At 53.2% G+C, this 25,090-nt stretch overlaps 11 protein-coding genes and 1 non-coding gene across 12 annotated transcripts; 4 read left to right on the forward strand and 8 right to left on the reverse strand.

Annotated features, from left to right (window-relative positions):
* Positions 1-8: 8 nt before the first annotated feature.
* On the reverse strand, positions 9-1,148 carry P153DRAFT_395742 (uncharacterized protein). The gene is made up of 3 exons (XM_033671425.1): positions 1,059-1,148; positions 883-999; positions 9-789 (listed from the first exon to the last, which is right to left on the reverse strand). Exons 1-3 carry the CDS (start codon positions 1,141-1,143, stop codon positions 305-307), a joined length of 687 nt encoding a protein of 228 aa, XP_033524703.1. The 5' UTR covers positions 1,144-1,148; the 3' UTR covers positions 9-304.
* A 133-nt stretch (positions 1,149-1,281) lies between these two features.
* P153DRAFT_430556 (uncharacterized protein) lies at positions 1,282-4,158 on the forward strand. The gene is made up of 2 exons (XM_033672843.1): positions 1,282-3,411; positions 3,460-4,158. The coding sequence occupies exons 1-2, from the start codon at positions 1,483-1,485 to the stop codon at positions 4,039-4,041; spliced, it is 2,511 nt and encodes an 836-aa protein (XP_033524704.1). The 5' UTR covers positions 1,282-1,482; the 3' UTR covers positions 4,042-4,158.
* Positions 4,080-5,116, reverse strand: P153DRAFT_365937 (zf-U1-domain-containing protein; the record flags this gene model as incomplete). The annotated part of the gene is made up of 2 exons (XM_033667932.1): positions 4,080-4,676; positions 4,739-5,116. Coding segments are annotated over 2 exons (635 nt in total), but the record flags the coding sequence as incomplete, so codon positions are not given.
* A 729-nt stretch (positions 5,117-5,845) lies between these two features.
* Positions 5,846-7,331, forward strand: P153DRAFT_215689 (WD40 repeat-like protein). Its single transcript, XM_033662593.1, has 4 exons — positions 5,846-6,013; positions 6,068-6,194; positions 6,267-6,584; positions 6,660-7,331. Exons 1-4 carry the CDS (start codon positions 5,934-5,936, stop codon positions 7,185-7,187), a joined length of 1,053 nt encoding a protein of 350 aa, XP_033524706.1. The 5' UTR covers positions 5,846-5,933; the 3' UTR covers positions 7,188-7,331.
* P153DRAFT_422257 (delta-delta-dienoyl-CoA isomeras-like protein) lies at positions 6,941-9,058 on the reverse strand. Its single transcript, XM_033672356.1, has 5 exons — positions 8,710-9,058; positions 8,260-8,374; positions 8,022-8,142; positions 7,682-7,965; positions 6,941-7,582 (listed from the first exon to the last, which is right to left on the reverse strand). Exons 1-5 carry the CDS (start codon positions 8,820-8,822, stop codon positions 7,373-7,375), a joined length of 843 nt encoding a protein of 280 aa, XP_033524707.1. The 5' UTR covers positions 8,823-9,058; the 3' UTR covers positions 6,941-7,372.
* A 273-nt stretch (positions 9,059-9,331) lies between these two features.
* On the reverse strand, positions 9,332-12,388 carry P153DRAFT_288326 (uncharacterized protein; the record flags this gene model as incomplete). Its single annotated transcript, XM_033663593.1, has 2 exons — positions 9,332-9,607; positions 9,650-12,388. The coding sequence occupies 2 exons, from the start codon at positions 12,386-12,388 to the stop codon at positions 9,332-9,334; spliced, it is 3,015 nt and encodes a 1,004-aa protein (XP_033524708.1).
* An 802-nt stretch (positions 12,389-13,190) lies between these two features.
* P153DRAFT_288963 (DUF159-domain-containing protein) lies at positions 13,191-14,722 on the reverse strand (the record flags this gene model as incomplete). Its single annotated transcript, XM_033663622.1, has 6 exons — positions 13,191-13,535; positions 13,590-13,930; positions 14,098-14,358; positions 14,411-14,455; positions 14,501-14,645; positions 14,696-14,722. The coding sequence occupies 6 exons, from the start codon at positions 14,720-14,722 to the stop codon at positions 13,191-13,193; spliced, it is 1,164 nt and encodes a 387-aa protein (XP_033524709.1).
* A 150-nt stretch (positions 14,723-14,872) lies between these two features.
* On the forward strand, positions 14,873-16,530 carry P153DRAFT_422260 (uncharacterized protein). Its single transcript, XM_033672357.1, has 4 exons — positions 14,873-15,125; positions 15,178-15,758; positions 15,807-15,914; positions 15,964-16,530. The coding sequence occupies exons 1-4, from the start codon at positions 14,911-14,913 to the stop codon at positions 16,350-16,352; spliced, it is 1,293 nt and encodes a 430-aa protein (XP_033524710.1). The 5' UTR covers positions 14,873-14,910; the 3' UTR covers positions 16,353-16,530.
* Positions 16,531-19,284: 2,754 nt separating this feature from the next.
* P153DRAFT_384604 (serine/threonine kinase 16) lies at positions 19,285-21,153 on the forward strand (the record flags this gene model as incomplete). The annotated part of the gene is made up of 4 exons (XM_033670355.1): positions 19,285-19,311; positions 19,363-19,700; positions 19,752-20,960; positions 21,027-21,153. 4 exons carry the CDS (start codon positions 19,285-19,287, stop codon positions 21,151-21,153), a joined length of 1,701 nt encoding a protein of 566 aa, XP_033524711.1.
* Positions 21,154-21,416: 263 nt separating this feature from the next.
* Positions 21,417-22,193, reverse strand: P153DRAFT_265728 (uncharacterized protein; the record flags this gene model as incomplete). The annotated part of the gene is made up of 1 exon (XM_033662867.1): positions 21,417-22,193. A coding segment is annotated over one exon (777 nt), but the record flags the coding sequence as incomplete, so codon positions are not given.
* Positions 22,194-22,811: 618 nt separating this feature from the next.
* P153DRAFT_288657 (uncharacterized protein) lies at positions 22,812-24,665 on the reverse strand (the record flags this gene model as incomplete). The annotated part of the gene is made up of 3 exons (XM_033663606.1): positions 22,812-23,447; positions 23,495-24,432; positions 24,479-24,665. The coding sequence occupies 3 exons, from the start codon at positions 24,663-24,665 to the stop codon at positions 22,812-22,814; spliced, it is 1,761 nt and encodes a 586-aa protein (XP_033524713.1).
* A 221-nt stretch (positions 24,666-24,886) lies between these two features.
* Positions 24,887-24,982, reverse strand: P153DRAFT_t57. The gene has a single exon. It is a non-coding gene; the product is annotated as a tRNA-Ser (tRNA).
* Between the last annotated feature and the right edge of the window lie 108 nt (positions 24,983-25,090).

Consider the following 25,090-nt stretch of genomic DNA (forward strand, 5'->3'; position numbering starts at 1 on the left):
AGTGATTTCCTCATCTTGGATAGAGGAGTCTTTCTTGTTCTGTATTGTACAATCATTTAGATGGATGAAAAGCTTGTCATGGCCATGACAAAGCACACTCGGCATAGAAACAGAACTTTATACACAGTCAGTCTTCCTCTCGAAGTGTAAGTATACATAGCAGAACAGCTCGTATAGTCATCCATCGTACATACATACATTCAGCCAGACTTCTTCCCAAGTCATTCATCAATTACTGGAATCGTAAAAAGACATCGTGTACAAAGTGTTGGTACATTAAAATCATACAAGCTCATCATCATCATCATCTCCGCTTGGCAGGCCCAGGACTCCAACCCTTTGGCTGCCAGTCCTGGCTCTGACCGGAATGCGCCTGTTTCCACGGCGAGTCCTTGGGTTCCTTCTTCATGGGGAAGCGGGGCTTGAATGCAGGTTCATCTGCTGGCGTCTCAGGTTGCACTTGTTTTTCGACAGGCCGTTCCTCGACAAGTTGTTCCTCGACAGGTCGTTCCTCAACAACCGCACTCTCAGGCTCCCGCACAACCGGCGCATCTAGCTTCTCCTGCGTGGCATTCATCTGCCTCACCCCACTCTCCGGATCCCTACTCTTCAGCATCTGCAGCGGCTGCTGTTTATCAGGCGCATCAAGGGCCGAGGGTTTCGAAGCCCAGCGCGCATCTGCCTGGGCGGCGAGGACTTTCATGTGTTGCTGGCGCAGCAGGTCGTTTCTTTGCTCGGCGATGGTGGGCGGGTCGTAGCGCGTGTGGCGGAGCCATTGCATCCATGATGCTGTGGGGTGGTGGTGTTAGTTCTGCATTCACATTCACATTCACGTTCACCCGCGCATGCACGGGAGTAGATGGGTAGATGGGTAGAACTCACGCGAGACTTGGACGTCGCCGTGGTGGGTTTTGCGGCTGTATTTTGCGGTGCGGCGGTTGCGGAGGGCGTGCAGGGCGTCTTTGAATTCCCAGAATGTGTTGCCTTCGAGGTCGAAGCCTGGGTGTATTAGCATGAATGATAGGACGACTGGGTTGTATGGTATGGGGGATACGCACCGACGAGCCAGCGCTTGCGCCAGGGGAAGCGCAGCATCTTCCAGTTGTACCATGCTGTGAGGATGGGGCCTGGTGGTTTTGCCATTTTAGTCTGGGCGTGTCAAGTCATTCAAGTCAAGTCATGTCACGACATGGTGATGTTGCGGGAACTTTTGCACGACGCGATGCATGACGTGTGGCTGGCTGGTGTGGCGTGGCCGGGCAGCAGCATTCCCCGCCAAAACCCGACTCTTCGCTGGCATAACAGCACAAGCTCTGCATTGCCCGACGCACGGAACCTCTCGACTGCCTGCCTCGACTGGCGAATGCGTTGCCGCTTCTCACCGCCGCCTCCCAACTGCACCCTCCCCCCCCTACCCGACCAGCAACTCGACCAGCACTCGACCGCCCGACCAGCTCGCCGAGTAATCCACCACCACCGACCATGGCGTCCGTCACGTCGCTCGACCAGGACATGAAGCGCCTGCGCATGGGCAGGTACACGCCCCAGGCCGCCAACGAGGTGCGCGGCTGGATCGAGGACGCGCTGGGCGAGCGCCTGCCCGCCGGCGACCTGCTGGACGCCCTCAAGGACGGGACGGTGCTGTGCCGGCTGATCAACCTCGCCGTGCCCGTGCCCGGCGTCAAGTTCAAGAAGTCGGGCATGCCGTTTATCCAGATGGAGAACATCTCGCACTTCCTCAAGGCGTGCGAGATGCCGCCGCTCAAGATGCCCTCGCACGACCGCTTCCTCACCGTCGACCTGTTCGAGGCAAAGGACCCCGCCCAGGTCCTGCAGTGCATCGTCGCCTTCAGCCGCGTCGCCAACGCAATCAACCCCGCTACCTTCCCCAACTGCATCGGCCCCAAGCGCGGCGGGCCCGGCGCAACCAGCCCCGGCCTGCCAAGTCCCAGCCTGGTCTCGTCGGGCTACGGCCGCAACAAGCCCAGCTTCGCCAGCTCCACCAGCGGCTCCAGCACCTTCAACCCCCTCGCCCGCCCGCCCGCAGAGAGGGCCCTCAGTCCTGCACGCACCGGCGGGTCAAACACATCCAAGACGTCCAGCGGCCTGCCCACATCGCCCCTGGGCGGCTTCAGCAGCTGGAGCAAGAAGGGGGACGAGGGCGTCACGTCGCCGGCATGGAACATCCACCAGTACGGCTACATGGGCGGCGCGAGCCAGGGCAACCAGGGCGTCTCGTTTGGCGCCCGACGACAGATCACCACGGCCGGCCCTAGCGTGCCCAGCGCCGCGGAGAAGGAGAAGCGCCGGAAAGACAAGGAGGGCGAAGACGAGCGGCTGCGTGTGCAGGCCGAGGAAGCCGAATACAAGCGCCGCATCGAGCGTGAGACGGACGAGGAGCGCGCACGCATAGAGGAGGAGCGCAGCTGGGAAGAAGAATCCCGCAAGCAGCGCGAGGCCAAGGAAGAGCGCCTCGAGCAGCAGAAGCGCGAGTGGGAAGAGCAAGAGCGGCAGTGGAAGCTAGACGAGGAGCAACGCCAGCGCTCCGAGCGCGAAGCACAAGCCAAAATCGAAGCAGAAACACGGCGAAAACGAGCAGGCAGCGACGCCAGACTGCGCGGCCAATTCCTCAGCCAGTACCAGGCCGAGCAGACCACCCCCAAGCCCCGCAGTCGCCGCAACAGCCAGTCCGAAGACCACCACCACCACTCCTCCGAACGCGACCGCATCATCGAGTTAGAGCGCCAGCTAGAGGAGGCAAAGGAACGCGAACGCCAATACCAACTCGAGCGCGACGGTCGCATCCAGGACAAGAAATCGCGCGCCCGCTCAAAGAGCCGCGTCAGAGGCGATCGATCACGCTCCCGTCCCCGCCCCCCGCCTCGCACCCCTTCCCTCGACGACCCAGACGCCGCTATCCCCTCCCGCCAGGACAGCCAGGCCTCGTGGGTCCAGGCAGACGACCGCGAGTATCTGCGCAACCAATGGGAGACGACGACGCAGCGCCCGCTTCCCTCCCCCACGACTTCTACTTCCACATCCACTTCGACATCGACGACTTCGCGCCCCCTCCCTGACCCAGCTCTCTACGCAAAACAAAACACCACCCCAATCGCACAGAGTAGAACAGACCGCCACCTCGCCTCCCACCCCGCCCCCCTCCCCCCAAAACCACACACATACACTCCGCAGGAAATCACAACCTCCGCGTCTGAGCGCGCGGCGGAGGATAAACGGCGTGTGGCTGCGCAGCAGAAAACTAAGGCTGCGGGTTGGGCGAGTAAGAGTTTGCTTGAGCGCGAGATGGAGCGCGAGCGCGAGAGGCAGAAGGAGTGGGAGGATAGTCAGCGGGGGGGGCAGGGGGAGGCGGTGCAGAGTGGGATGGGGTGGGGTGGAGGCGGGAAGAGGGGGGTGCTTGGGCCGAGGCCGTTTGGGCCGCGGTAGGATGAGGAGGGGCAGGGGGTGGAGGACGTTGGGAGGATGGCGGTGGATGTTGAAGGTGGGAGTGGTGATGAGGAAGAGACTGAGCTGGATACTGAGGTCGAATTAGACGGAGGGGTGGAAGTGCTTGGCCTGGGCATTACGTCAGATGTTACGGACATTATACCGGCTATTATGCAGACGAAACCAGTCACGACACACGAAGAGAAGGCTGTGCAGGTCGATATGCGCATCGAGAAGAAGAAGGATGGGTGGTGGGAAGTCGTCGATTTGTGGGATTATCATTTGATGGACTTGGAGCTGGAGGTGGATGTGGGTGTTGAGAAGGATGCGGACAAGGACTTGGATGCTGAAAAGCCTGTTGAGAAGGACGACGACAAGGACGCTGAAAAGGACGTTGACAAGGATGCGAACTTGGTTGCGGACTTGGACGTTGAGAAAGATGCTGAAAAGGACTTGGAGGCTGACAAGGATGTGGACAAGGACGAGGATGCTGATAAGGACGCTGTAAAGGACGCTCACAAGGACTTGGAGACTGAGAAGGATGCGGATGTGGATGTGGATATCGACACCGACACCGTATCAAGCACAGCAGAGTAGCGTGAGGCTGAGTATGAAGAAACTATCATTCTAGCGTTTTTATAATTATTAGACTTTTTTATCGACACTATATTCAAGCTCAATCACGTTTCAGGCGTGTTTAAATAAATTGTAAAGATTTCTTCCTATGGGTATCGCTATGCTTTTCTTCTTCTGGTGTGCAAAACATGGACCCTAACCCTGATCCTGATACTGACCCTGAACCTTAACGCCGATGGAAAATATCATGCTTGTTGATGTTGATGTTGATACACTGCCCGCTCGCCTCACACATCTCCCCTCCCGATGCCCGCGGTATGCGCGCCACAGTCCAACCTCGCATTACTATACTCATCCCCCCATCCCCTCCTCTCCCCCCTGACAAACACCAACACGTTCCTAACGCCCCGGCGGTCCAGCAAACCCCCTAGGCGGCATCCCCATCGCGCCCGGCGGCGGAAACGGCAGTCCCCCCTGCGGCGAGCCCGCCGCATGCGGGGGTGGAAACGGGAACGGAGGCATATTGGGCGGGCCACCGGCCATATTGGGGGGCGGGAAGGGGGGCAAATTAGGCGGCATGCCGTTCGGGGGGAAGGGGGGCATATTAGGAGGACCGCCGCGGCCCATAAACGGGGGTGGCATGTTGGGCATTCCGCCTGCTTCGTTAGCTGTCGTTCCTGCTTTCAAGATATATATCTTTAGGGAGATGTAAACATACCAGGCGGCGCAAACCCCAACGGCGGCCCCCCCATCCCCATCGGCGGCCCCCCCATCGGCATCGGCATCGGCATTCCCATCGGCGGCATCCCCATCGGCATCCCCATTGGCCCGCCCATACCGCCGCTCATCGCGAAGCCGCCCGCGCCGCCGCCGCCGCCGTTCAGGTTCGCTTGGTACAAGGGGTTGGCTTGGCCTTCGCTGTTGTACGCGTCTGTGATGCTGTTGATGACTTGTTGGGTCTGGTCGGAGGAGATCTGCTCGTAGTAGGCTTGCACGTTGCGCAGGTGGTTGCGGCCGCTGTTGTGCGCTTTGCGGACCGACATGGAGTCGTGCGTTAGGTAGACGTCGCAGTAGTCGCAGAAGAATTTCGGCATTTTGGAGGTAGGGTCGGAGGGTTGCGTGGGTAAGGTGGTTGTTGGATGGGCGTGGAGAGGTTGACGCGAAGGTTAGAACGCGAGAATGGACATGTACAAGTCGGTGGTTGGAGTCGCCGATGGCTTGGCGTGCGGGATGCGCTTATTGGAGGGGATTTATGTTTTTGGTTATTCGAGTCAAATGAGTGCGTTGAGGATGCTTTGTGGTGCTGATAATTGACTGTTGGCTTAATTTATGATAGGCTTTATTATACATTTTCTTGCTAGTGTGTATGGCCTGAATATGGCCAGATGTGTTGTTGGAGAGCATATGGAAGGCATGCGACATAGTTTATAATGGTTCGACTATACTCTAGATAGCAGATAAGTCCAAGTTTATAGTCATCGTGAATGTGTCAAAGTTGAAAGACATTGCCGACGTTGTTCAATTGCCGACAACGACCTCTCATGGTGTTTTCATTGGGAAAGGCCGTGATACGTGAAAGTGCACGTCGACTTCAAGCAAACCTTAAACCTGAATATACAAAAGCAAATACATACTTCAACACTATCAGTCTGTACATCGAGATTGTTCACTCGTCAAATTAAAAAGTTACTTCTTACCAATCATCCTATCATTGTCTGATTATATATTAGATGAGAAGTCGAGAAATCGAGTCACTGCCAAGACCATCGCTCGCGCTAGCACGTGGTTGGCTGGTTAGGCGAATTTTCTATGCCTTCCCACCATCGTCAACCTCCAAACCGCGCCCTCAGACTTGTTGCTCGAACTTCTGCCTCCCAACCGTCCATCCTCCGCAGAAGCCTCCTACCGCAATCATGGCCGAGCAGTTGGTTCTCCGTGGCACCCTCGAGGGCCACTCTGGCTGGGTTACCTCCCTCGCTACCTCGCTCGAGAAGTGCGCCTTCCCCGCGCCGACGATGCATTGCGCGCAGTACTGACCAGAGGCCAGCCCCAACATGCTCCTGTCCGCCTCGCGTGACAAGACGCTCATCATCTGGAACCTCACCCGCGACGAGACCTCGTACGGCTACCCCAAGAGGTCTCTGCACGGCCACTCTCACATTGTCTCGGACTGCGTACGTACAGCACACAAAGGCAGCAATTGGCTGGCGAGGACGCGAGGACGCTGAGCTGACAATCGCGGACAGGTCATCTCCTCTGACGGCGCCTACGCGCTCTCCTCGTCCTGGGACAAGACCCTCCGTCTGTGGGAGCTGTCCACCGGTGTGACAACCCGCCGCTTCGTCGGCCACACCAACGACGTTCTCTCCGTCTCCTTCTCCGCCGACAACCGCCAGATCGTCTCCGGCTCGCGCGACCGAACCATCAAGCTCTGGAACACACTCGGCGACTGCAAGTACACCATCACCGACAAGGGTCACACCGAGTGGGTCTCGTGCGTGCGCTTCTCGCCCAACCCCCAGAACCCCGTCATCGTCTCCGCTGGCTGGGACAAGCTCGTCAAGGTGCGTTTACTCCCCTGCACACGCCCAATTTCTACCCCTGTTTCTATGATGATTACTATGTATTTGCTACTTCAGAGCTTCGGCTATGAGACAAACAATCACCTTTATCCTGACTCGACAACCCTCCCACCTTTTCCACTCGGACATGTTTTGGTTTCACACACTGACATGCCCCAGGTCTGGGAACTCGCTTCCTGCCGCATCCAGACGGACCACATCGGCCACACCGGCTACATCAACACCGTCACCATCTCCCCCGATGGCTCGCTCTGCGCCTCCGGTGGCAAGGACGGAACCACCATGCTGTGGGACCTGAACGAGTCCAAGCACCTGTACTCTCTGTCCGCCGGTGACGAGATCCACGCCCTGGTCTTCTCCCCCAACCGCTACTGGCTGTGCGCCGCCACTGCCTCCAGCATCATCATCTTCGACCTCGAGAAGAAGAGCAAGGTTGACGAGCTGAAGCCCGAGTACATGGAGGTTGGCAAGAAGAGCCGCGAGCCCGAGTGCGTGTCCCTGGCCTGGAGCGCCGACGGCCAGACCCTGTTCGCCGGTTACACTGATAACCGCATCCGCTGCTGGGGTGTTATGGCGAGGGGATAAGTTTGTGCAGACGAGATAGTCGAAGGGCGCATATGGGAAAATTATGATTCCACATTTTCTGTAGCATGCCATGGGATATGAGTGACGCTCACGCGGGATGGGTTTTGGGCATGGTCAATTCTCTTCCAGGCGCTCAGAGTCAATGAAAATTATCAAGTCCAGTTTACATCTTCTCGTGTCTTGTTTTACAACTTGCTGAAAGTGGCCTTTCGCTTCTGCAGCCCGCTCAACATGGCGTCCTTGAGGTCTTGGGTCTGTAACATGGCCGCGTTCCATACCGCGGTATAATGCAGCCCATCCGCAACCGTCCTATCTCGAGAGTAATTGAGAATCTCTTTCGTCCCCTGAACCGCAACGGGGGATTTCGTCGCAATGAGCCCCGCAAGCTTGAGAGCCTAGTAACTCGTCAGTCCACGTCCACGTCCATATCCACCTCACCCTTTCACCCTCCAAAAACCCAACAACAAGGCGAAAAAAGAAGAAGAGAAACTCACCTCCCCAACCGCCTCCCCCTTCCCCCCCAACACCCGACTAACAAGCCCGACCCGCAACGCCTCCTCGCTGCCAAAAACCCGCGCCGAAAGCGCAATCTCCTTGATCCACGACATATTGCCCACGGAATGGGGTAAGCGTGACAGCGTGCCGATGTCGGCTGCGAGCCCGATGTCGACTTCCTTGACGCTGAACTGGGTTGTGGTCGTGCTGAAGCGGATGTCGCAGGATAGACTGAGGTCGAGGGCGAGGCCGAAGGATATGCCGTGGAGGACGCAGAGAACGGCTAGGATGGGGGGGTTAGTGGGGGTAAGGGAATGGGGAGGGATGGGCAGGACGTACGTTTCTCGCACTTCTCCACCGCGGAGATGCATTCTTGGAAGTCGAGGATGTGGCGCTTGTTGGCGGTTGCGGTGCGGGCTGGGTCGCTGGAGGGGGTTGTGAGGAAGCCTTGGGATGCTGCCTGGGGGTGGGGGGGTTAGATGGGTTTCTCTTCTCCTCGTTTTTTCTCTCTCTTTTTTTTTAAAAAGGGGATTTGAGGGTATGGGTGGGTTATATGAGGGGAGGGGGGGAGGCTTACTTGCACGTCTAGACCGGCTGTGAAGGCGCGGTCGCCCGCGCCGGTTAGGAGGATGGCGCGCACGTTGGGGTCGTGCGAGAGCTTGCGGAATATGAGAGCGAGGTTTTGCCACATCCTGGGGGGCGGGTTAGAGGGTGTGAGAGGGATGGTGGATATGGATACTTCGCGAGAAGGGCAGGGGTAGTGATGAGACTGACTGACTGCCTGAAGAACGGACTAGGAGAATGAGAAGAAATAGGAAATCTTGACCAAAACACTCAGACATCGCATTGCATCGCATGAAAGCAAATCGACGCGCACACTCGACAAAACAACAACGCATGCAACACACAAACACACACCCAGAACAGAAAAGAAATCGCAAAAGATCCATATGTATACGCATACCCCATCTCTTACAAACTCGAACCCAGGAAACTCACGCAAATCGCAAAATCAATGGGTACTCACTCCTCCACAAAAGCATTCAGTTTCTCCGGTCGATTGATCTCAACATGCGCCACGTATTCCGCGGGAAACGTGACGTTGTAGAAGTTGTAGTTGTAGTCTTGCGGGTTGGCCATGGCTGCGGGTTTCGGTGTATGATGATCGCTTTCGTGTTCGTGTTAAGTTGAGTTGCGTCGTGTGGATGAGACGTATAGTCCGGGATATAAACTCCTGGCGTTATGGTAAGACGATTGGGGATTATTGGTTGGTGTTCGAGGGTCGTTGTTGATCGCGGGTCGTTATTCGCGACGACGTCGGTTGTCTTGACAGTGGAAGTCGTGGTGATGCCGAGGTATGGATGCATGCGGTTAGTGTGAGTGGACTTGCACATGTGAGGACTAGATGGGGATGGATGGTATTACGAACTCGGACCATTAAAGTGTTTGTTGGGCTTGGGGATTTGATTACTTCTAGAAGAAACATATGCTGGTGCAATCGGCTATTTCGTATTTGTAGTCGCGAAAGGCGGTACACCACAAGGTGTTTCGCCGTTTGTTCCCTCTGTCTTGAAACAAAAGTTCAAACAAAATGAACCCTACCATACACACATGCTCAAATATACAACATTAAAAATCCCCAAATCGCTTCATCCCTCCACACGCTCCTCCCCACTCCCAGTTTTCTCCACGATATCCCCCAACACATCCCGCAATTTCTTCACGCTCGCCTTCTTCCTCCAAGTCCCCACATAATACTCGCTCAACGCCGGATAGCTTTCCCGACTCCAGCCCGCCCACCCCACCAACTCATCAACGACCGGCCAGACAAAGCAATCCGCAATGCTGAACCTCTTGCCTGCGATAAACGGTCCTCCGTGCATCTGCACTCGTTCCTCGAGCACGGCGAGCGCATTGACGAAACCCTTTTCAAGAGACTTTACAGAGTCCCCACGTGACTGTTTGACTTCTGCTTCACCTTCAATCCAGCGCTGATACTTCTCCAGCAGCGTGGATGCAAGGGCGATGACCGGGTGCGCAGCTGCGGTGCACGCACGCGAGTCGGAGCGATCGAGCGGGTGATAGCGATCGAGATACAGCAACACGGGCTGTACAAGTGAAACTTCAGTGTGATGTGTATCATTGTCTCTGAACGTGATTTCGCGGGGTTGTGCATGCTCGAACGCGTGGTCGAGAACCGGTGCATCCATCAGAGTGTGTGGAATCTTGCACTCCCACAAGGCTAGCTGCACCTGCTTGGTTTCAATCCCAGTTTTCGAAGCGAAAAGAATAGGAAGGTCGGCAGGTGGTGTGTGCAGATGCAGGATGTCGAAGCCTGCGCCATAATGCTCCTCCCAGTTGAAGTCACTGCTATGGTTCTCGTGTGAAAAGGCTCGGATCATGCGTTCGGCTTCTTTCTCATCGCTGTTTATGACATCCGCTGCGTCGCTCTGCGACTTTGCTGTAGCGCCTTGACCCCATATGATGCTTTCTTTTGCGTCGAGAAAGGTTCCGATGTGTCTGAATGTCAAGCTGATACGCATGCCGTTGTAATCAAGCTCAGGACTGCTGCGCTCGGCTGGGAGCCGCTTATCAGCCATGATTCCATGCAGCCATTTTGCGTTTGAAGCGAGGCCAAGGACAAAGAGGGAGTTGTGGGGCAGGTGTACGCGTTGTGTGGTGCGCTCTTCCGTATCGTTTGCTGACTTCTTGGTGCGCAGACGCATTGTTCGTTGTGCGCCGAAAGATACGTTAACGATGGAAGAGTCTTTGACGATGTCGAGTGTTTTGTCAGAATGCTCGGATATGAAGTCATTCCCGGAACGGTAAAGCTGGATAAGAACGTGGTTCAGCGGGTGCCCGACAAGCTTCTCGGCTTGTTTGCGAATTACCTGAACTTTAGGCGAGAAGTGTAAGAGCGGGAGTGACTGGTCTGATGGATGTCGATAAACGGGCATCGATCCGTCTTCGCTGAATTCGCCTTGACAGCACACGAGGCGAGGTACCTCGCCTTGCTGATGTAGCATTTTCTGCCATCGGACTTCGTTGTAGAGTTGTGCGAATATCAAATCTCTCAGCGGTTCAGAAGGATCGGTGGGATGGCGGAAGTTGGTTGGAAAGAAATCATGAACAATGCGTGAATCGCCTTCTGCTATACAATCACCTGGTCCAAGGGCTAAGAAGTTTGCAAGTGACTGCAGCTTCGAAGATTTGCCCATTTTAGGTGTGTTTGTGGACATTGAAGGAGTTTGGGAGTGGTCTGATTCGCCAGACTCTTTTTTGCGTGTGATAGACGACAGATCATTTGATAATGTGCTAGGCTGTGTTTTCTGAGTCTCTTCGATTTTTGAGGCTGTCGTTGTTTTTTCTGGATCGTTTGTCTCCGTGCTACTTGACGCTTCTGTTGACTCCCTAGACAGTGGCAGATCCTCCTCTTTTACAACACTTAGCACAGGAGGCTGCAAACTAGATTCCTCTGGTCCTTGTAATGTTGGAGCACTCTCAGTAATTGCAATCGATGTGATTGGTTGCGTTGTCTCGGCGGGCGCACTGCTATTCGATCCTTGTTCGTCTGTGGGTTGGATCTTCGCGGGGACAGCAACCTCATTCTTTGATTCCCCAGCTGCCTTCTTTGCTTTTCTTTTCGCCTTGGATCTCATGCGAATCTTTGTCTTGACCATCGTCGTCTCACCCCTCTTCTCCTCTTTTTCCCCTTCTCGATCCGCTCTTGTACTCTTCGCACCTCGCATCAACGCGTCAGCAAATTGTTCATCGCTAGGTTCTTCATCCGGGGCAGCTTTCTCAGCTACTACTTGCGACTGGTCATTCAGCGACAACTTATTAACCAAGGCCTCGAGTTCTTTTTCTGTATTCCCATTCCCTTCGACTGTTTCTTCTCGTGCCAGTATGTCTTCACTCTTGATTATCCACGCATCAAAAAAATCTGTCATACGCTTCAAAGCTAGCTCGTGCCTTGCAAACTTTCTCCATCCAAGACAGTCCTCGACAATATTGATTTTGATGCCGTGTCGTGCCCCATCGATGACGGTGGCAAGCACGGACACGTTCGTGATACATCCGCATATGTAGAGCTCTGTGACTAACCTTGCGCGCAAAGTCACGAGAAGAGACGTGCCTTGGAAGGCTGAGTAGTTGCTTGTCTTAATGATTGAATCCAACGGTTCTTTCAGCGAGTTGGTGACGCCAGCGAACTCTGCGCCAGGTGTCCCCGGCATACAAGCGGGTGCCCTGGTCGCACTTTTGAGCAAAAAGCTTTCTTCGTCTTCTTCCACCACAGTCCTTGGAGCTGGGGCCGTCTTCTTGCGCGCCCCGACGCGCTTCAAGAGATCGAGCGCGCGTTGTTTGTGTTTTGCTCCCCTGGACTGCTCAACACCTTCGATACTAGCTTCGTCTTCCACCAAATTTCCCACCGTGACTGGATCTCCCTCTCCTATGTTTGCGTCGTTGGCGATCCGATCTGCTTCATACACAGTTTTTACCCAAATCACCTTGCCATTGAGCCTACGAAATCTTGGAATCAGGGTTTGTATACGATCTAGAAATCCTGTCGTAATGTCCACGGGGAGACGTCCGTCGGGCTGGATGAAATCATTTTGGAGACCAATAACGAGGAGAGCCTGGTAGGTTTGAAAACTTGGTTGAGCCTGGCACACGAGGTCCATCAAGGCAGACATTTGGGTAGCCATGTTGACTTTGATGTGCAGATAAAAACGCGCTGTGAAGGATGGGAAAGTGACATGCGACGGATAAATAGGTAACGCCGGTCAGCACGGACATATACTGAGGTCGATTGCAACGGTAACAGTGATAAGCTGACTCGGAAGAACCGCAGGGATAGACGATAGACGGTTGGATGGAGTGAGGTTAACGGAAGTGAGTCCGGACGAATAGGGAAATAAGTTCTGAAAGACGTAGAGCTGCCATCACATGATTGTTTAGGCAACTAGCGCAAAGACTGCTGGAGAGAGAGGTATTTTGAGAACCATATTGCGATAACACTGCTACCTGACAGACTGGTTTCGACGGTTGTGCTGCAGTAAGTGTCGTGCAGGGGCGAGGTTGAGCAACACTGATCGGCGGAGCTTGATATTTTGGCGGGGCGACCCTAGCGTCGAGAATGATTGGCAAGCGCAACCACGTTGTAGCGCATATTGGCTGTTTCCAAGTGTTCCCTCTTCGACTACAACTACATATCAAACCTCCCTACAAACGATTCCGTCCGTTCTATTCTGCACCTATGACGCTGCTTCAATACTACGTTCACGACTGTGATAGCCTGCTCAATGTCGTGCCGTCGCGAATCCTACGTAGAGGGAGTGCTATAATGCGACTGTCACCGTCACGCACACAAGCGGCAAGCCTGAACAGACCGCAATCCCCACCGTTTGATGCCCTGCGTGGAGAATACAGGTTAGGCGGCAGACACGACGGACCACATGATGGCTCATCTGGACCCGGCGCTCTGGATGCAATACCGGTATTTCGAGCTCACTTGCTGCCAAAAAAGGATGTGATCTTGCGGCTTCCATCGCTCTTGGGAGTCTTCGCGGCGCTGTTGTTACTTGTGGCGCTGCGTACGCCTTGCTTCTTCGCAGGAGTCTTAACCGGCGACGGTTTCGTTGTTGGAGTGGGCTTGCTACGTTTCTCCTGTGAAGGGTCGTCTGCTGTGACACCGTTGTTATCGTCGTCGCTGTGCTCCCGTTTGATACTCCTCGATTTCTCGCTGTCTTGTATTTTGTCAGACTCTGGAACAGGCAGAGGCGCATTGTCTTCGGTTCCTTCAATGCGGTCTGTAGTTTCACGAGTCTCATCGACGTCATGTTCAATCTTGATCTTGCCTGTTTCAGTGATCGAATCATTAAGGCGATGCTCCGTTTTGCCAATGACCTCCTCGTCTGTTTTGGACTTGACGGCTTTCTTCTGGTCTCCAAAGAAATTGGCGATGTTGTTCTTGTTTGCTGCGCTGTTGATGGGCACTAAGAACGAGGGCGAATTATTGCCGACTTTGCCCACATCTTTGCTAACTGGATAGCACTCCAACTCACCCTCGTATGGTTTGAGAAGTGACTGAAGATCAGTGCTCCACTCGGTACGGTTTGGATCTAACCAAGTCCTTATTGCATCTGAGCCGTTGTCCAGAACGACAGGCATGCGGTCGTGCAAGAACTTGAGTTGTTTGTTCGAATCGGTTGTGATGATTGTATACGTGAACAACTTCTTGTCGGAGTCTGGTAGGCGGTCAGTACGTCTACGGTAGGCACAAAGGCAAAGAACAGGTATCACGCAGGCTGAGAAACTGGGACCACTTGTTCCGCAGATGTGCTTCGAGCGTGATAGACATCTTTCGTAGGATGAGTGTCCCAGTATGTGGTACGTGAATAAGGAGGGTACACACCTTCAAACTGAACGCAATCCCACAGTCCAGCGAAACACATCAGCTGCCCGTCTTTGCGCTTGGTGAAGTGCGGTATCTTCTCTTTGCCGTTGTTCTTCTTCAGCCACTCATAGAAGCCCTGTGCGACGATGATGCACCGCTTCTTCTTCTTCATGGTCGTCCACATTCCACGGTCCTCTATGAGTGAGTCGTCGCGACAGTTAATTGTCTTCATCTTCGAGCCGTAGTCGGGGTTGCGCTTCGTCCAGAAGGGCACCAAGCCTGTAGCAGAGTGTCAAAAACCGTGTTCGTATAACAGGCATAGAGGACATACCCCATTGCATGGACTGAAGCATGTACTTGGTGGCGCTAGTCGGGTCTGCGTTGGTGAGGTGCTCCTCACGCTCGACCTCCCCCTGTTGACCGCCGTGTTCTGAACCCTCTGCTCGGTATATGAGCCCGTGGTAGCCAGGGGCGAAGTTGTAACTTTGGCGAACGGCTTCGTCGTCTAGAGTTTCGTCGACGGGCATGCGTGATTGTTGCAGCTGCTGGCGCACTTCGGACGGCCGCTACAAGATCGATCAGCTGTGGTTCAGGTACGGTGATGACATGGACTCACCAAGGCCAGGACATACCGGCCGCACATGTTGCTGTGCTTCAGTGCATTATTGACGGTCGCATGGCTGGTTGAGTGCTCGCGTCGACGCATCAACGATTCGCTGCTACGTCATGGAGCGGCGCGCTCCAGCCCTACGCGGCGGGACACTAAAAGTTGCTCCACCAAACTTCAGCCGCCATCACGAGCATCGAATCGTCGCCTTTGCCCGGCGCACAATGTTCAGCAGAACCATCCCTCGCGCTGCACCGCGAATAAGCGCATTCGCGCAATGTACAGCACAGCCGTCACTACAGAGAGTCGCTCAGCTGCCGACAAGAACATGGCGCCCCGTCCAGCAGCAGTTGGGGAGGCGGTACAAGGCCACGATGCGTGAGCAGTTCAAGGAACAGGTGCGCAGGAGCCCTGTACTATTTCCTTTTGCCATTGTCATGTAGGCCCCTCTCCTGCCAGTACATATACATATACAATGCTAATGCCGCCAGCATCACCGTCGTCTCTGGCATCTGCGTCCTCTACATTCCCTGGTACTACCGCAACATCATCACCAAGCCGTACCACAACTTCCCCGAGCCCGTTGCCAAGAAGTTGCGCAGGGCTCTCTTCTACAGCCGCGGCAAGTGGCTCGACATCCGCGAGGCCAACAAGTACTTCCGCCAGGCCCTACAGCTCGCCGACGAGTTGGGCATGGATCCTTTTAGTGACGAGATCATGGGCGTCAAATACACCATTGCCGCGCTGTTTGAGGATGCCGGGTACTACAGTCTGGCAATTGACGTGCTGGAGATTATGAGGGCCGATTGTCGGACATGGGAAGAGAAGTTCTCGGATAAACACTGGAATGACGGGAATCGAAGTCGCGTGAAGAAGAATATGGTGCAGATCAATGTCAAGCTGGCGCAGCTCTACGACGTAAAATATGTCAACGAGCCGGAGAACGGGGAGAAGAGGCTGGTCGAGGCTGTCGAAAGCGCACTGGGGGAGAAGCAAAGACGAGAGAAGGAGGGTCTGAAGACGGGCGAGGGGCCCTGGATGACAGACGACGAGATGGGCGCCACATTAGAAGGTACGCATATCCTCTCCTCGCTGTAGGTCTCATGCTGATTGTGTGCAGCTCTCGGTACACACTACGAGCAATTCGACTCGCACTACCTTGCCACCCCGCTCTTCGTCAAAGCCCTGGAACTCTGCCCACCGAAATCCTGCCACAGTGTTGTTCTCAGTAAGGCTGCCTTCATACACGCTGTTCATCACAAGTCTAACATGCGCAGTGAACAACATTTCTACATCCCTCGTCCAGCAAACACCACCCTCATCTTCTTCCGCCATAACTCTCTCTTCCACACCCTCTGACTTCCCCGTCACAAACTCCGCGCCGCGTGCCGTTCTCATAGAACAAGCCCGTCAATGGGCCACGAAAGCCCTCGCACAAGGCGGGGCTATCCAGGCGCCGGACAGAGACGAAGAGTGCGATATGGGATGTGCCGTGGCGACGCATAATCTTGGCGAGTTCTTCGAGATGGAGGGCAGACTGAAGGAGGCGAAGGAGAAATACCAGGAGGCTGTTGGCTTGGCGAAGAAGCTGGGGTTTACGGAGGGCGTTACGAATGCGAGAGCAGGGTTGAAGAGGTGCAAGGAAGCGGAGAAGAAAGCATCGTAGAAGAGAGGCGAGAAGACATTGTATCACTGTATGTACGGAATACGATGATGGAAGTGCTGTGATCAGCTTGTCAAGTGCTGTGTCTTCGTTCTCCACACTACGCGCCAGAGAAGAAGACCGACTCGGACAACCTTCATCTGACGCTCGTACCATGTCTTTTTCCATTATAAACTTTCATCCATCCTCTCCAGTACATTCCTTCCTCACACTCAGACATGTTTGTCTTTGCAAAAAGAAAGAAAAAGAAGAACCAGTTCCTAGATGGAGTGTTTTCCCGAAAGTACCCCCATATCACATACTGCTTTTTTTTAAAAATATTCATCCAAAATTCAAAAGCTCAACCTATGATGGAGAGCCCTCTCAAAATTACAGCATCACTGTGTTATGTTCTTGTCTCTCTGAAAATCTATCGCCGCTATCGCCATGAGATCTTTCTCCAGAAAACAACAACAACCTTCGGGATGGAGGGTTTCTGCTGGCACATTTACTAAAGGATCTCCTTCTTTTCGATCGTGAAGATGCAGTTCCTGGGAGTGGGGACTGCGGTACTAAAAAACGACCTTGAAATGGGTCATGTTGCGGCGCGAGCAGGTTGTGCAAATATCGAGCAGTTATGAGGGAAAGTTACTGAAAAGATTGTCTAGAAAATGTATGTTTCTGGGAGGTGTTTCGCTTCGTGGCCTTTTTTGCATACATTTTCTGTTCTACAGATATAGGATCTTCTCGCTCAAAAGTCCGGCTTGCTAGCCACATGTCGTGTTGTGTTGGATTATATCCGAGCAAGTTCCAAAACATGTTGCATGTGTAGATGATGATGGGGCACTCGACACAGAAGAGTGTGTATCACTACTTCTATACATCTCACTCTTCACTATCGTCCTTTCCAGCCGTGTTTCAACGTTTTAGTCATTTTACACACACAAAAAGGACTTGAATGCTGCCATGTGAGTTATGTTGAAGAATATTTGCAAGTAAAACTTGTTTTGAAAATGGTTTTGAGGCATCTATATTGCTTCCTAGATGTTGATTCTGTACAACCATGATTGTTTGGCTCGGAAATATGCTGAGCTGGTTATTGTAGACTATGCCTGTGTGCTGTTTCCCTTCGAAATAAGATGGTTATCTGGGCGCCTTGTTCGAGCAGATCACACAAAGCGTAAGAAGAGTAGTTTTGAGAACACCATAAACTTTTGGGCGATGTAGGATGGTGTATACGGGACGGACCGCTGTACGTGGAGACCAGGTATTAAAGTTTTATGTTTGAATTGTGGAACTGGGAGATCAACATGCCAGACTCATGTAGACATTACGGTTATGTCTGTGCAATTCGATCTGCGGTGTCAAGGGGGGAGCGACTGGGGAAGTTGTCATGGTCATGCCCCTGCCACGGCAGCGGTTAACGAGCACCCACATAACTATTCCCGAGCACCCACATAAGAGGCGCTAAGTCCCCATTCAACCAACTAAATAGCGCTAACACGAGCTAACTTCTTAACTGAGTATAGACTCTCTTGGCATCTACCTTACCCCTGTTAAAACACTACATTCCTCCTCCATTTCTTACCCACTTTTGGTGAGAAATGATTTTTTTTTGGTGACAGGTAGGCGTAGAAGGTAAGTTTTAATTAATTGCACTTTTTAGAATTGAGGATTTTGAGTGAAATTGAGGTGTTGTGGGGATCAAAAAAGAGTGCCTTACGTGGGTGCTCAGGAATAGTTATGTGGGTGCTCGTTAACCGCTGCCCCCTGCCACGTGCCTGTGTTTCCCCGCATAACGCTAGCGTCATTAGCGTATAATGGGGGAATGACATCGCACATTCTCCCTTGCACAACAACACAAACGTCAACCATCACGTCCACCTCAAGAGGGAACTTGGAAACTTACGTAGAGCTTTACAATCCCGAGCGTTCCGCGATTTTACAGTACTAACTACAGGTAATTGAAGTCCTTCTAACGACGTACACAACTGCCGGCATGAAAGTAGCGTCTAGGAGCCATGATGCAGGGAACACGTTTTCACGAAGACACCTTCTGATTAGCAAGGAAACCAATACAAGCATGGGCCACGATACTCAGATCACAGATCTAGCGTCAACCTGAAAGTCGGAAGTACGATCCTTGTCTAAACAAGCAATATTACCACGACGATACATGCATACGATCCGGGGAAAAGGAGCACTAAGGCTAGAAGGAACCGTCGGAGACCTTGCACGTTTCAGACTTCTGCGAGATTGCGTTGTTCTGCTGATTCTTTATCGTGGCGGACATCACTTTATCTCCGACTTTCAACTGATACTTGAGTCTAGATCACGGGTACACCACGCTACTCAGGCGATGCCAATGGCAACTGAAATCCCGACCTGATTGATACACCGTGATAGCGTGGATAACAACTGCCGAAGTTCTGGGTCCTGATGGGGTGTGTTTTGCCATCAACACTCGTCATGGGAATGCATTAACGGTGAAATACTCACGCAAATTAACGACTAAGAAAACTCACTAAGATTAGGGGAATGAGGGGAAGATACCCTTCTACCAGGTCAGAAATCTCCGTTCGGATGGTGGCGCGCGAATGAGATCTTCCGAGCTGATCATTGGTCGAAACAGCGAGACATGGGATGGAGTGCGCTCAATCTAGACCCAAGTTCGCATGCCCCTCGGACTCGGTAGATAATTCAGGGTGCTACCGAAGCATACTTAAAGATGCCGCCTTGCAAGCATTTTGATTGAAGACTGTTGTTCTCAGGCCTGTCAGAAACCGGACCCGCGCTGCGAACGTGCGAACCCAGGAATACCCAACTCGCAGCTGAAAAGCAAGAAACAAGAGCTGGAGTCCGAGTTCGGGTTACAGTTGTAGTGCATCTCGAACTCTGCTGGATAACAGCAAGAGCTATCTCCGATAGGCTTGTGCAAATTGCGAGCCAATTCAACATGGAGACCGGTAACTACGTTGACGAGGTACCCATGACACTTGTATTTACCTCTGAAAACCTAACCTAACCTTTGCAGGAGCGGCGGCAGATCGCAGCTGAGCTTCATGCTGAGATCCTACCTGGCACTGAAGTGATGGCCGATGTTGGATCGCATCACTTTGTCAAAGGTGCTCACCATCAAGTTCTCGTCCCACAACCCAGCGATGACCCAAACGATCCTTTGAATTGGAGTATCATGTGGAAGCTTGCCTGCATTACTTCTGCAGCCATGGCTACGTTCAGTCAAGGCTTCGGACCGCTGGCTCTTGGGCCTATGTTTCCTGCACTCATGGAAGCGTTCGACTGTTCACTTGCCGATGCGGTGCAGTTGACGGGTGTCTGTATCCTGGTGCTAGGGTTCAGCAACTTCATCTGGTACGTCTTTCTCCACCTGTGGAGAGAAAGAAACTAACGAACTACATGAAGGGTCCCAATAAGCACATCATTCGGCCGCCGTCCAGTCTATCTGTTTTCTCAGCTTGTCAACTTCGGCACCTCCATCTGGCGCGCAAAAGCCAACTCTTATGGTTCCTTCATGGGTGCTTGTATCGTTAATGGCATGGGCGCAGGCCCATCAGAAACCATCATGCCAGAAGTCATCGCAGACATCTTCTTCCTACACGATCGCGGAAAGTGGAACACGTTGTACTGGGTCACGTACATGGGCTCGCTGATGGTTGGACCCATTGTCGCAGGAGCAATGACAGAGGCGACGGGATGGCGCAGCTTTTGGTGGCTCAACACCGCAGTACTGGGACTGAGTTTCATCATGATAGTCTTCATGTTCCCTGAGACGAGATTCAAGCGCGCAATTCCCGAGGCCGTGAAACACGTTCACACGCCTACGGTAAACGAGAAGACAGGACGTTCACAGATGGAGAACCTCGACAGCTCCCCAGATGTCGTAAGGGACCCTAACGATGTGCAACACGTTACTACTACAGTATCCTCGACTCTACCCAATGCCCTTACCGCGATCGACACTGCCTCCCGCGATCCCTATCTCGGCCACGGCACTCCTGGCAAATGGCAATGGAAGCTCTTCCAGCCCAACGCGCACCCTTTCCAATCAATACTCTTCGACCTCCGGACTCCATGGAAACTCTTCGCCTTTCCAATCGTTGAGTTTGCTGCCTTCGTCGTCTCCTGGAGTTGCTCTATATTCCTCACTGTCAACCTCACACAGAGCCAAGTTCTCGCAAGCCCACCGTATAACTTCAAGCCCATGACTGTCGGCTTGACTAACTTTGCTGTTCTTGTCGGTGCTTTCATTGGGTTATTCACTGCGGGACCACTTTCGGATTGGGTTAGCACGAGGTCGACAAGGAGGAACAATGGCATTCGTGAGCCGGAGATGAGACTTTTGGCCATGATTCCGTACGTCATCATCATGTATGTTGGGAACACCATTGTCGCAGTGGGATATCAGAAACACTGGCCTTGGCAGGTCATAGTCATGATCGGATATACCTGCGCTGGTATCCAAGTTGCAGGTCTACCTGCCATTGTTAGTACTTATGCTGTCGATTCTTACAAGCCGGTCGCAGGAAGCTTGTTCGTGGCAATCACAGTCAACAAGAATGTCTGGGGATATGGATTTTCGAAGTTCGTCACAGAGTGGAGCATGGAGGATGGGTGAGTCAAAAGATTCCACGTTTAACATTTGGGATAAATGGCCTTCTTTGTACTGACTATGCATAGATTCATACCGACTATCATGACCAACGGTAGCATCGCCCTGTTCTTCTGTCTGTTCGGCGTACTATTCTGGTGGAAGGGCAAGACCGTGCGCAGATGGTCCAAGAATAGCAACGTGCACAAGTTGTAGGTTCACCCGACTTAATCGAGTCAAGGAATGGAAGGTGGCAATAATTCACTCGCCGTGAAGAACATCCCACGCGACTCACTGTCTGTTGATTCTCGCATCGTCTCTCATATTCAATTCTGCATAGAAGCGCAAATAATTTGAAGTGCAGTCATACAATATTTCAAGATGATGCAGTTTCATTCCATCTTCCTCATCGCGCTTCCACCTCAGTACATCTAGTCCTCATCTCCAACCCCTTTCCCTTCTCTCTTCCGCTTGTCCTCCCTCATATCCGCTGCGATCCACTCACACTCCTCCTTACTCCCTTCCAACTCCTCCCACCCTCCAATCTCCATGTCTCCCAATATCTCGTTATTAGCTCTCAGCCACTGCCAGGCCAGAACAATCTGACTAGCCATGATCAACACCATATCCATACTCCACAGCGCTACCTTCTCGTCGCTAAGAAGAAGATAGTCGTCCAGATCCGTAACATGGTGTTTCATCCTCTCCCTCACAGCATGCGTCGTCCACCCCCCAGGCGGCGCAACAATAAGCGTCGAGAGCACATTCAGCATCAGCGGTCTCCGATCGGGATAATCAACCGGGACCGAGACCGGCAACGGAGGTGTAACCGGCGGAACCGCAGGAGGCAAAGACGAAACCTCTACCTTCGCCCCGCCAAACACTTTCCACTCCCTCACCATGTCATACCGCAGCACCACGCGAATCGCTAGCTGCTTCTTCCGCTCATACAGACGCGCCATCAGATCTCGGTTCTCAGCGATTTGCTCCGGGAGCAACGTCCGCGTCACCAAGAAGAGGAAGGTTTCTAGGAGGAAACGGCCGCGACCAGTTGGGCCGTTGCTGTCGCCCTTCGTGATCATGGCGCGAAGTAGAATCGGCCAGTTTGTTCTTGTATCTACCTCCTCTAGCAGCGCGTTTGTGACGCCTTGCGTCCCTGCGTACTTTGCTCCAAAATCGGCGATGGCGTCGAGACTTGCGTCCAGTGTTCCGGTGAATGGTGAGGGGATGGTGGGTGGGAGGAGATAGTGCGCTGGTGTCCGCGTCGCGTCGGAGTGCGATGGAGGTGCTGGGCTGTCGGAGATGATAGAGGATACGCGACTGCGGCGTGTTGCGGTGTAGGGCCCGTCGTCTGTGGAGACTATGCTGTAGGCGCGGGAAAGGTTTCGCGCCATACTTCGGATTGTTTGTTGTCGGAGTTGTGGAGAGGAGAGGAGAGTAGAGAAGGACGTATGATTTGGAGATGAAACAGGTGGGAAATATGCATAAGAGCTCGAAGTGAAGGTGAAGGCGTGACATCGTGTGTTGCAGACGGTGAAAGCAAGTTCAAAACCAGACGTGCAGTAACTGCGAGAGGTATCGATCACTAAACGTAAATGACACTAGAAGGTCAAATGATGGGAAGAGTGACATGCAATAGAGTTCAAAGAGATGTCCTTTCCGTTGCTGTCACCCGCGGCAGAATCCAATTTGGTCATCTTCAGCGATATGGGTGTAGAGAAACTTTGCAGCAATCACGATACACCGCAAACCAGTCATAGTTTCACGACGAGATATCATCGATGATTCTTGAATCACGACCCGGAATGCCAGTGTCTATCCAAATCTTCCAACTCTTCCCATCTCCTCTAACGGCATCACCTACATGGACGGTATCAATCCTCGTCTGTCTCCGTATCGCTTTCTGGCGCAGGAGTCAGTGATGAGTCCGTCCCAAAAGACAGAAACGTTGGCTTTGCACTCTTCTCCGTCATCGGCTGCGGGTCCTTTCCGGCTGCGATTTCCAAAACCTCCAGCATGCCGAGTAGTCGTTCCGAGCTAGCTTCCATCATCTCTTTCGCCTGTTCTTCCTCGTCTTTGTTTCCCCGTTTACCCTTCGCCGTGCCCAGAACGCCGTGTCGCGCCTCGATACCGGTCTCGAGGGCTTTCCGGAGCATTGCGGTGGGTTTGAGCGCATCCGTGCTCATCAAATACAGAAATATATGTTCCAGAATCAGGGAGACTTTGGCGTTAGCGGCAAAGCTTTGACTAGCCGCATTCAAGGCGAGAAGTGATTTCTCAAGATCAGTCTGCGTGGGTGCGCGGGCGAAAAAGCCTGGTATCTTCCCTTTACATAATGGAGGCAGAAGATTGGCCCCAAAGGCAACTTGGTTTAGTCCTGACATCTTGGATGTTGACAGAAGGACATTAAAGAGCATTGTCGGTAGGTGATCGAATTGCTCGAGCATGTTGTCAAAGAAGTCTTCCAGTAGGGTAAATTGCCTAGGAAGCGCTTTGGACACCTGGGCAAGCTGGAAGCGGTGAGTAAGCATATACAACACGATCGAGAATGACTTACCAAGACGATAAGGCGCTGCCGAAGGTCGATGGCATCCGTGCCACCGAGTTGCTCCAAGGCATCGCGCATACTCACTCGCCCGTCGTCACTAGAAGCGCTTTTGGGTCGGGGCGCATCCTCTGGTGCATCTTGCATCTCCTCATCACTGTCGTAGTCGGCCACCGCACCAGTCTCAAAGTCGACGTTCCCCACGTGCTGGTCTTTGTTATCGTCTTGTTTTGGTACGGTTGTCTCGTTCTCCCAGACCTCAGGGAAATCTTTCAACGACTCCGGTGTTGCCATCGCAAAAATCGACTTAGCGATTCTTCGCCTGACAGTCCGATTTGTAGGATCCCCGTTACCGGAGACATAGTGCCAGATCAGGCTATCCTTCAAGACGAAGTCGAGATTTCGCTCGTCTTCTTTCGTCTGCTTGATGCACACATCCCAATCTGCTTCTAGGAAATCCAGCACGACCCCGAGCCACAGCTTCCAACGATCCCATCGCCTTTTGTGCACGACCGAGCAGTTGAATACCCAGCCAACAATATGCCAGAAGTCCTCGGCGCGATGCCACAGATTCTCTTTGTTCGCGGCCGGGCCCGCCAAGCGCTCAACATCACCGCTAGGCTCTGGTGAGGCACTCCCGTGCGCGCTACGATATCCGGGTGTGCGTCGTCGCGTGCGGTCTCTTGCAAATGTGAGTGCTCTCCTGACCGCCGGGTATGCGGGGTCGTCTATTGTTGTTTGTATGCATCGCAGATATCGTAAAGCGGCGTCTGCGCCTTTGGCTGCATCTGGCGACTGGGCTTTTGTGTTAACAGGAGGGTATACGATGAGAGAGAAGGCAAGGGATATGTATGTGGTTGGTGCAAGAAACCCAATGTATGACAGGGCAGGAGTCGAGATGGAGGTATTGGTGATCAGCAGCGTGGAGAGAAAGTCGTAGCCGCTGGCGACTGGGCTTGGGTGAGTAAGGATAGAGACATATTTATACGAGCATACATTGGTAGCCCTCTAGATACGCTTTCGCGTGGTTGGCGAGTTCGTAAGACAACTGTTTAGTAGGGCGTCGTTGGGGATGTCGCGGTCGCGCTGCTACGGCAAGGAGGGCGGCAGACGGTGGGCCAAGGATACTGAGAGATGAAGAGGAACGGCGCGGTGGTGGTTTTCGAGTTACAGGAGTAGCCATGTCGTTACTCTGATGTACGACACGATAGTGTGGGGTGGTGAGTTCCTGTGTGAGACGCGTCGCCTGGAATCGCGCGGTCACGTTCCTTTCTTGGCGACACATCGGACACTTTAACGCTTTATCAAACAACACGTCTGTCTCTAAGTTCAAGACAAGCTTCAAAAAAAACTCTTGCGGAGCCATAACCCATGAACTTATGTAGATGGACAAAAAGAATCGTACGACAACGGCAGGATTCGAACCTGCGCGCCCGAAGGCATATGATTTCTGAGGAACCTCATTCGAGTCATACCCATTAACCACTCTGGCACGTTGCCTTTGATTGGTTCTTGGCTCCAATTTATGTTATATATAGGTCTTCCATTGTTCGAAACACGCAGCGAAAAAAGCAGATGGCTCTCGTCTACCAGGTGGCCAATCTGCGA

Source organism: Dothidotthia symphoricarpi, assembly GCF_010015815.1.
Source record: "Dothidotthia symphoricarpi CBS 119687 unplaced genomic scaffold P153scaffold_8, whole genome shotgun sequence".
NCBI classification, from domain to species: domain Eukaryota; kingdom Fungi; phylum Ascomycota; class Dothideomycetes; order Pleosporales; family Dothidotthiaceae; genus Dothidotthia; species Dothidotthia symphoricarpi.

What these genes read in the sequence shown, in the direction of transcription:
- P153DRAFT_395742 (XM_033671425.1), bottom strand. Translation starts at nt 1,143, where the DNA reads ATGGCAAAACCACCAGGCCCCATCCTCACAGCATGGTACAACTGGAAG. An exon ending in GCGCAAGCGCTGGCTCGTCG is followed by an intron (nt 1,000 to 1,058) that starts GTGCGTATCCCC and finishes TAATACACCCAG; the next exon opens with GCTTCGACCTCGAAGGCAAC. An exon ending in CGGCGACGTCCAAGTCTCGC is followed by an intron (nt 790 to 882) that starts GTGAGTTCTACC and finishes ACCACCCCACAG; the next exon opens with CATCATGGATGCAATGGCTC.
- P153DRAFT_430556 (XM_033672843.1), top strand. Translation starts at nt 1,483, where the DNA reads ATGGCGTCCGTCACGTCGCTCGACCAGGACATGAAGCGCCTGCGCATG. An exon ending in GTGGAGGCGGGAAGAGGGGG is followed by an intron (nt 3,412 to 3,459) that starts GTGCTTGGGCCG and finishes GAGGAGGGGCAG; the next exon opens with GGGGTGGAGGACGTTGGGAG.
- P153DRAFT_422260 (XM_033672357.1), top strand. Translation starts at nt 14,911, where the DNA reads ATGTTCAGCAGAACCATCCCTCGCGCTGCACCGCGAATAAGCGCATTC. An exon ending in GATGGGCGCCACATTAGAAG is followed by an intron (nt 15,759 to 15,806) that starts GTACGCATATCC and finishes GATTGTGTGCAG; the next exon opens with CTCTCGGTACACACTACGAG. An exon ending in CTGCCACAGTGTTGTTCTCA is followed by an intron (nt 15,915 to 15,963) that starts GTAAGGCTGCCT and finishes TAACATGCGCAG; the next exon opens with TGAACAACATTTCTACATCC.
- P153DRAFT_215689 (XM_033662593.1), top strand. Translation starts at nt 5,934, where the DNA reads ATGGCCGAGCAGTTGGTTCTCCGTGGCACCCTCGAGGGCCACTCTGGC. An exon ending in CTCACATTGTCTCGGACTGC is followed by an intron (nt 6,195 to 6,266) that starts GTACGTACAGCA and finishes AATCGCGGACAG; the next exon opens with GTCATCTCCTCTGACGGCGC. An exon ending in GCTGGGACAAGCTCGTCAAG is followed by an intron (nt 6,585 to 6,659) that starts GTGCGTTTACTC and finishes TTGCTACTTCAG; the next exon opens with AGCTTCGGCTATGAGACAAA.
- P153DRAFT_422257 (XM_033672356.1), bottom strand. Translation starts at nt 8,822, where the DNA reads ATGGCCAACCCGCAAGACTACAACTACAACTTCTACAACGTCACGTTT. An exon ending in CAGCCGGTCTAGACGTGCAA is followed by an intron (nt 8,143 to 8,259) that starts GTAAGCCTCCCC and finishes CCCCACCCCCAG; the next exon opens with GCAGCATCCCAAGGCTTCCT. An exon ending in AGGGGGAGGCGGTTGGGGAG is followed by an intron (nt 7,583 to 7,681) that starts GTGAGTTTCTCT and finishes ACGAGTTACTAG; the next exon opens with GCTCTCAAGCTTGCGGGGCT.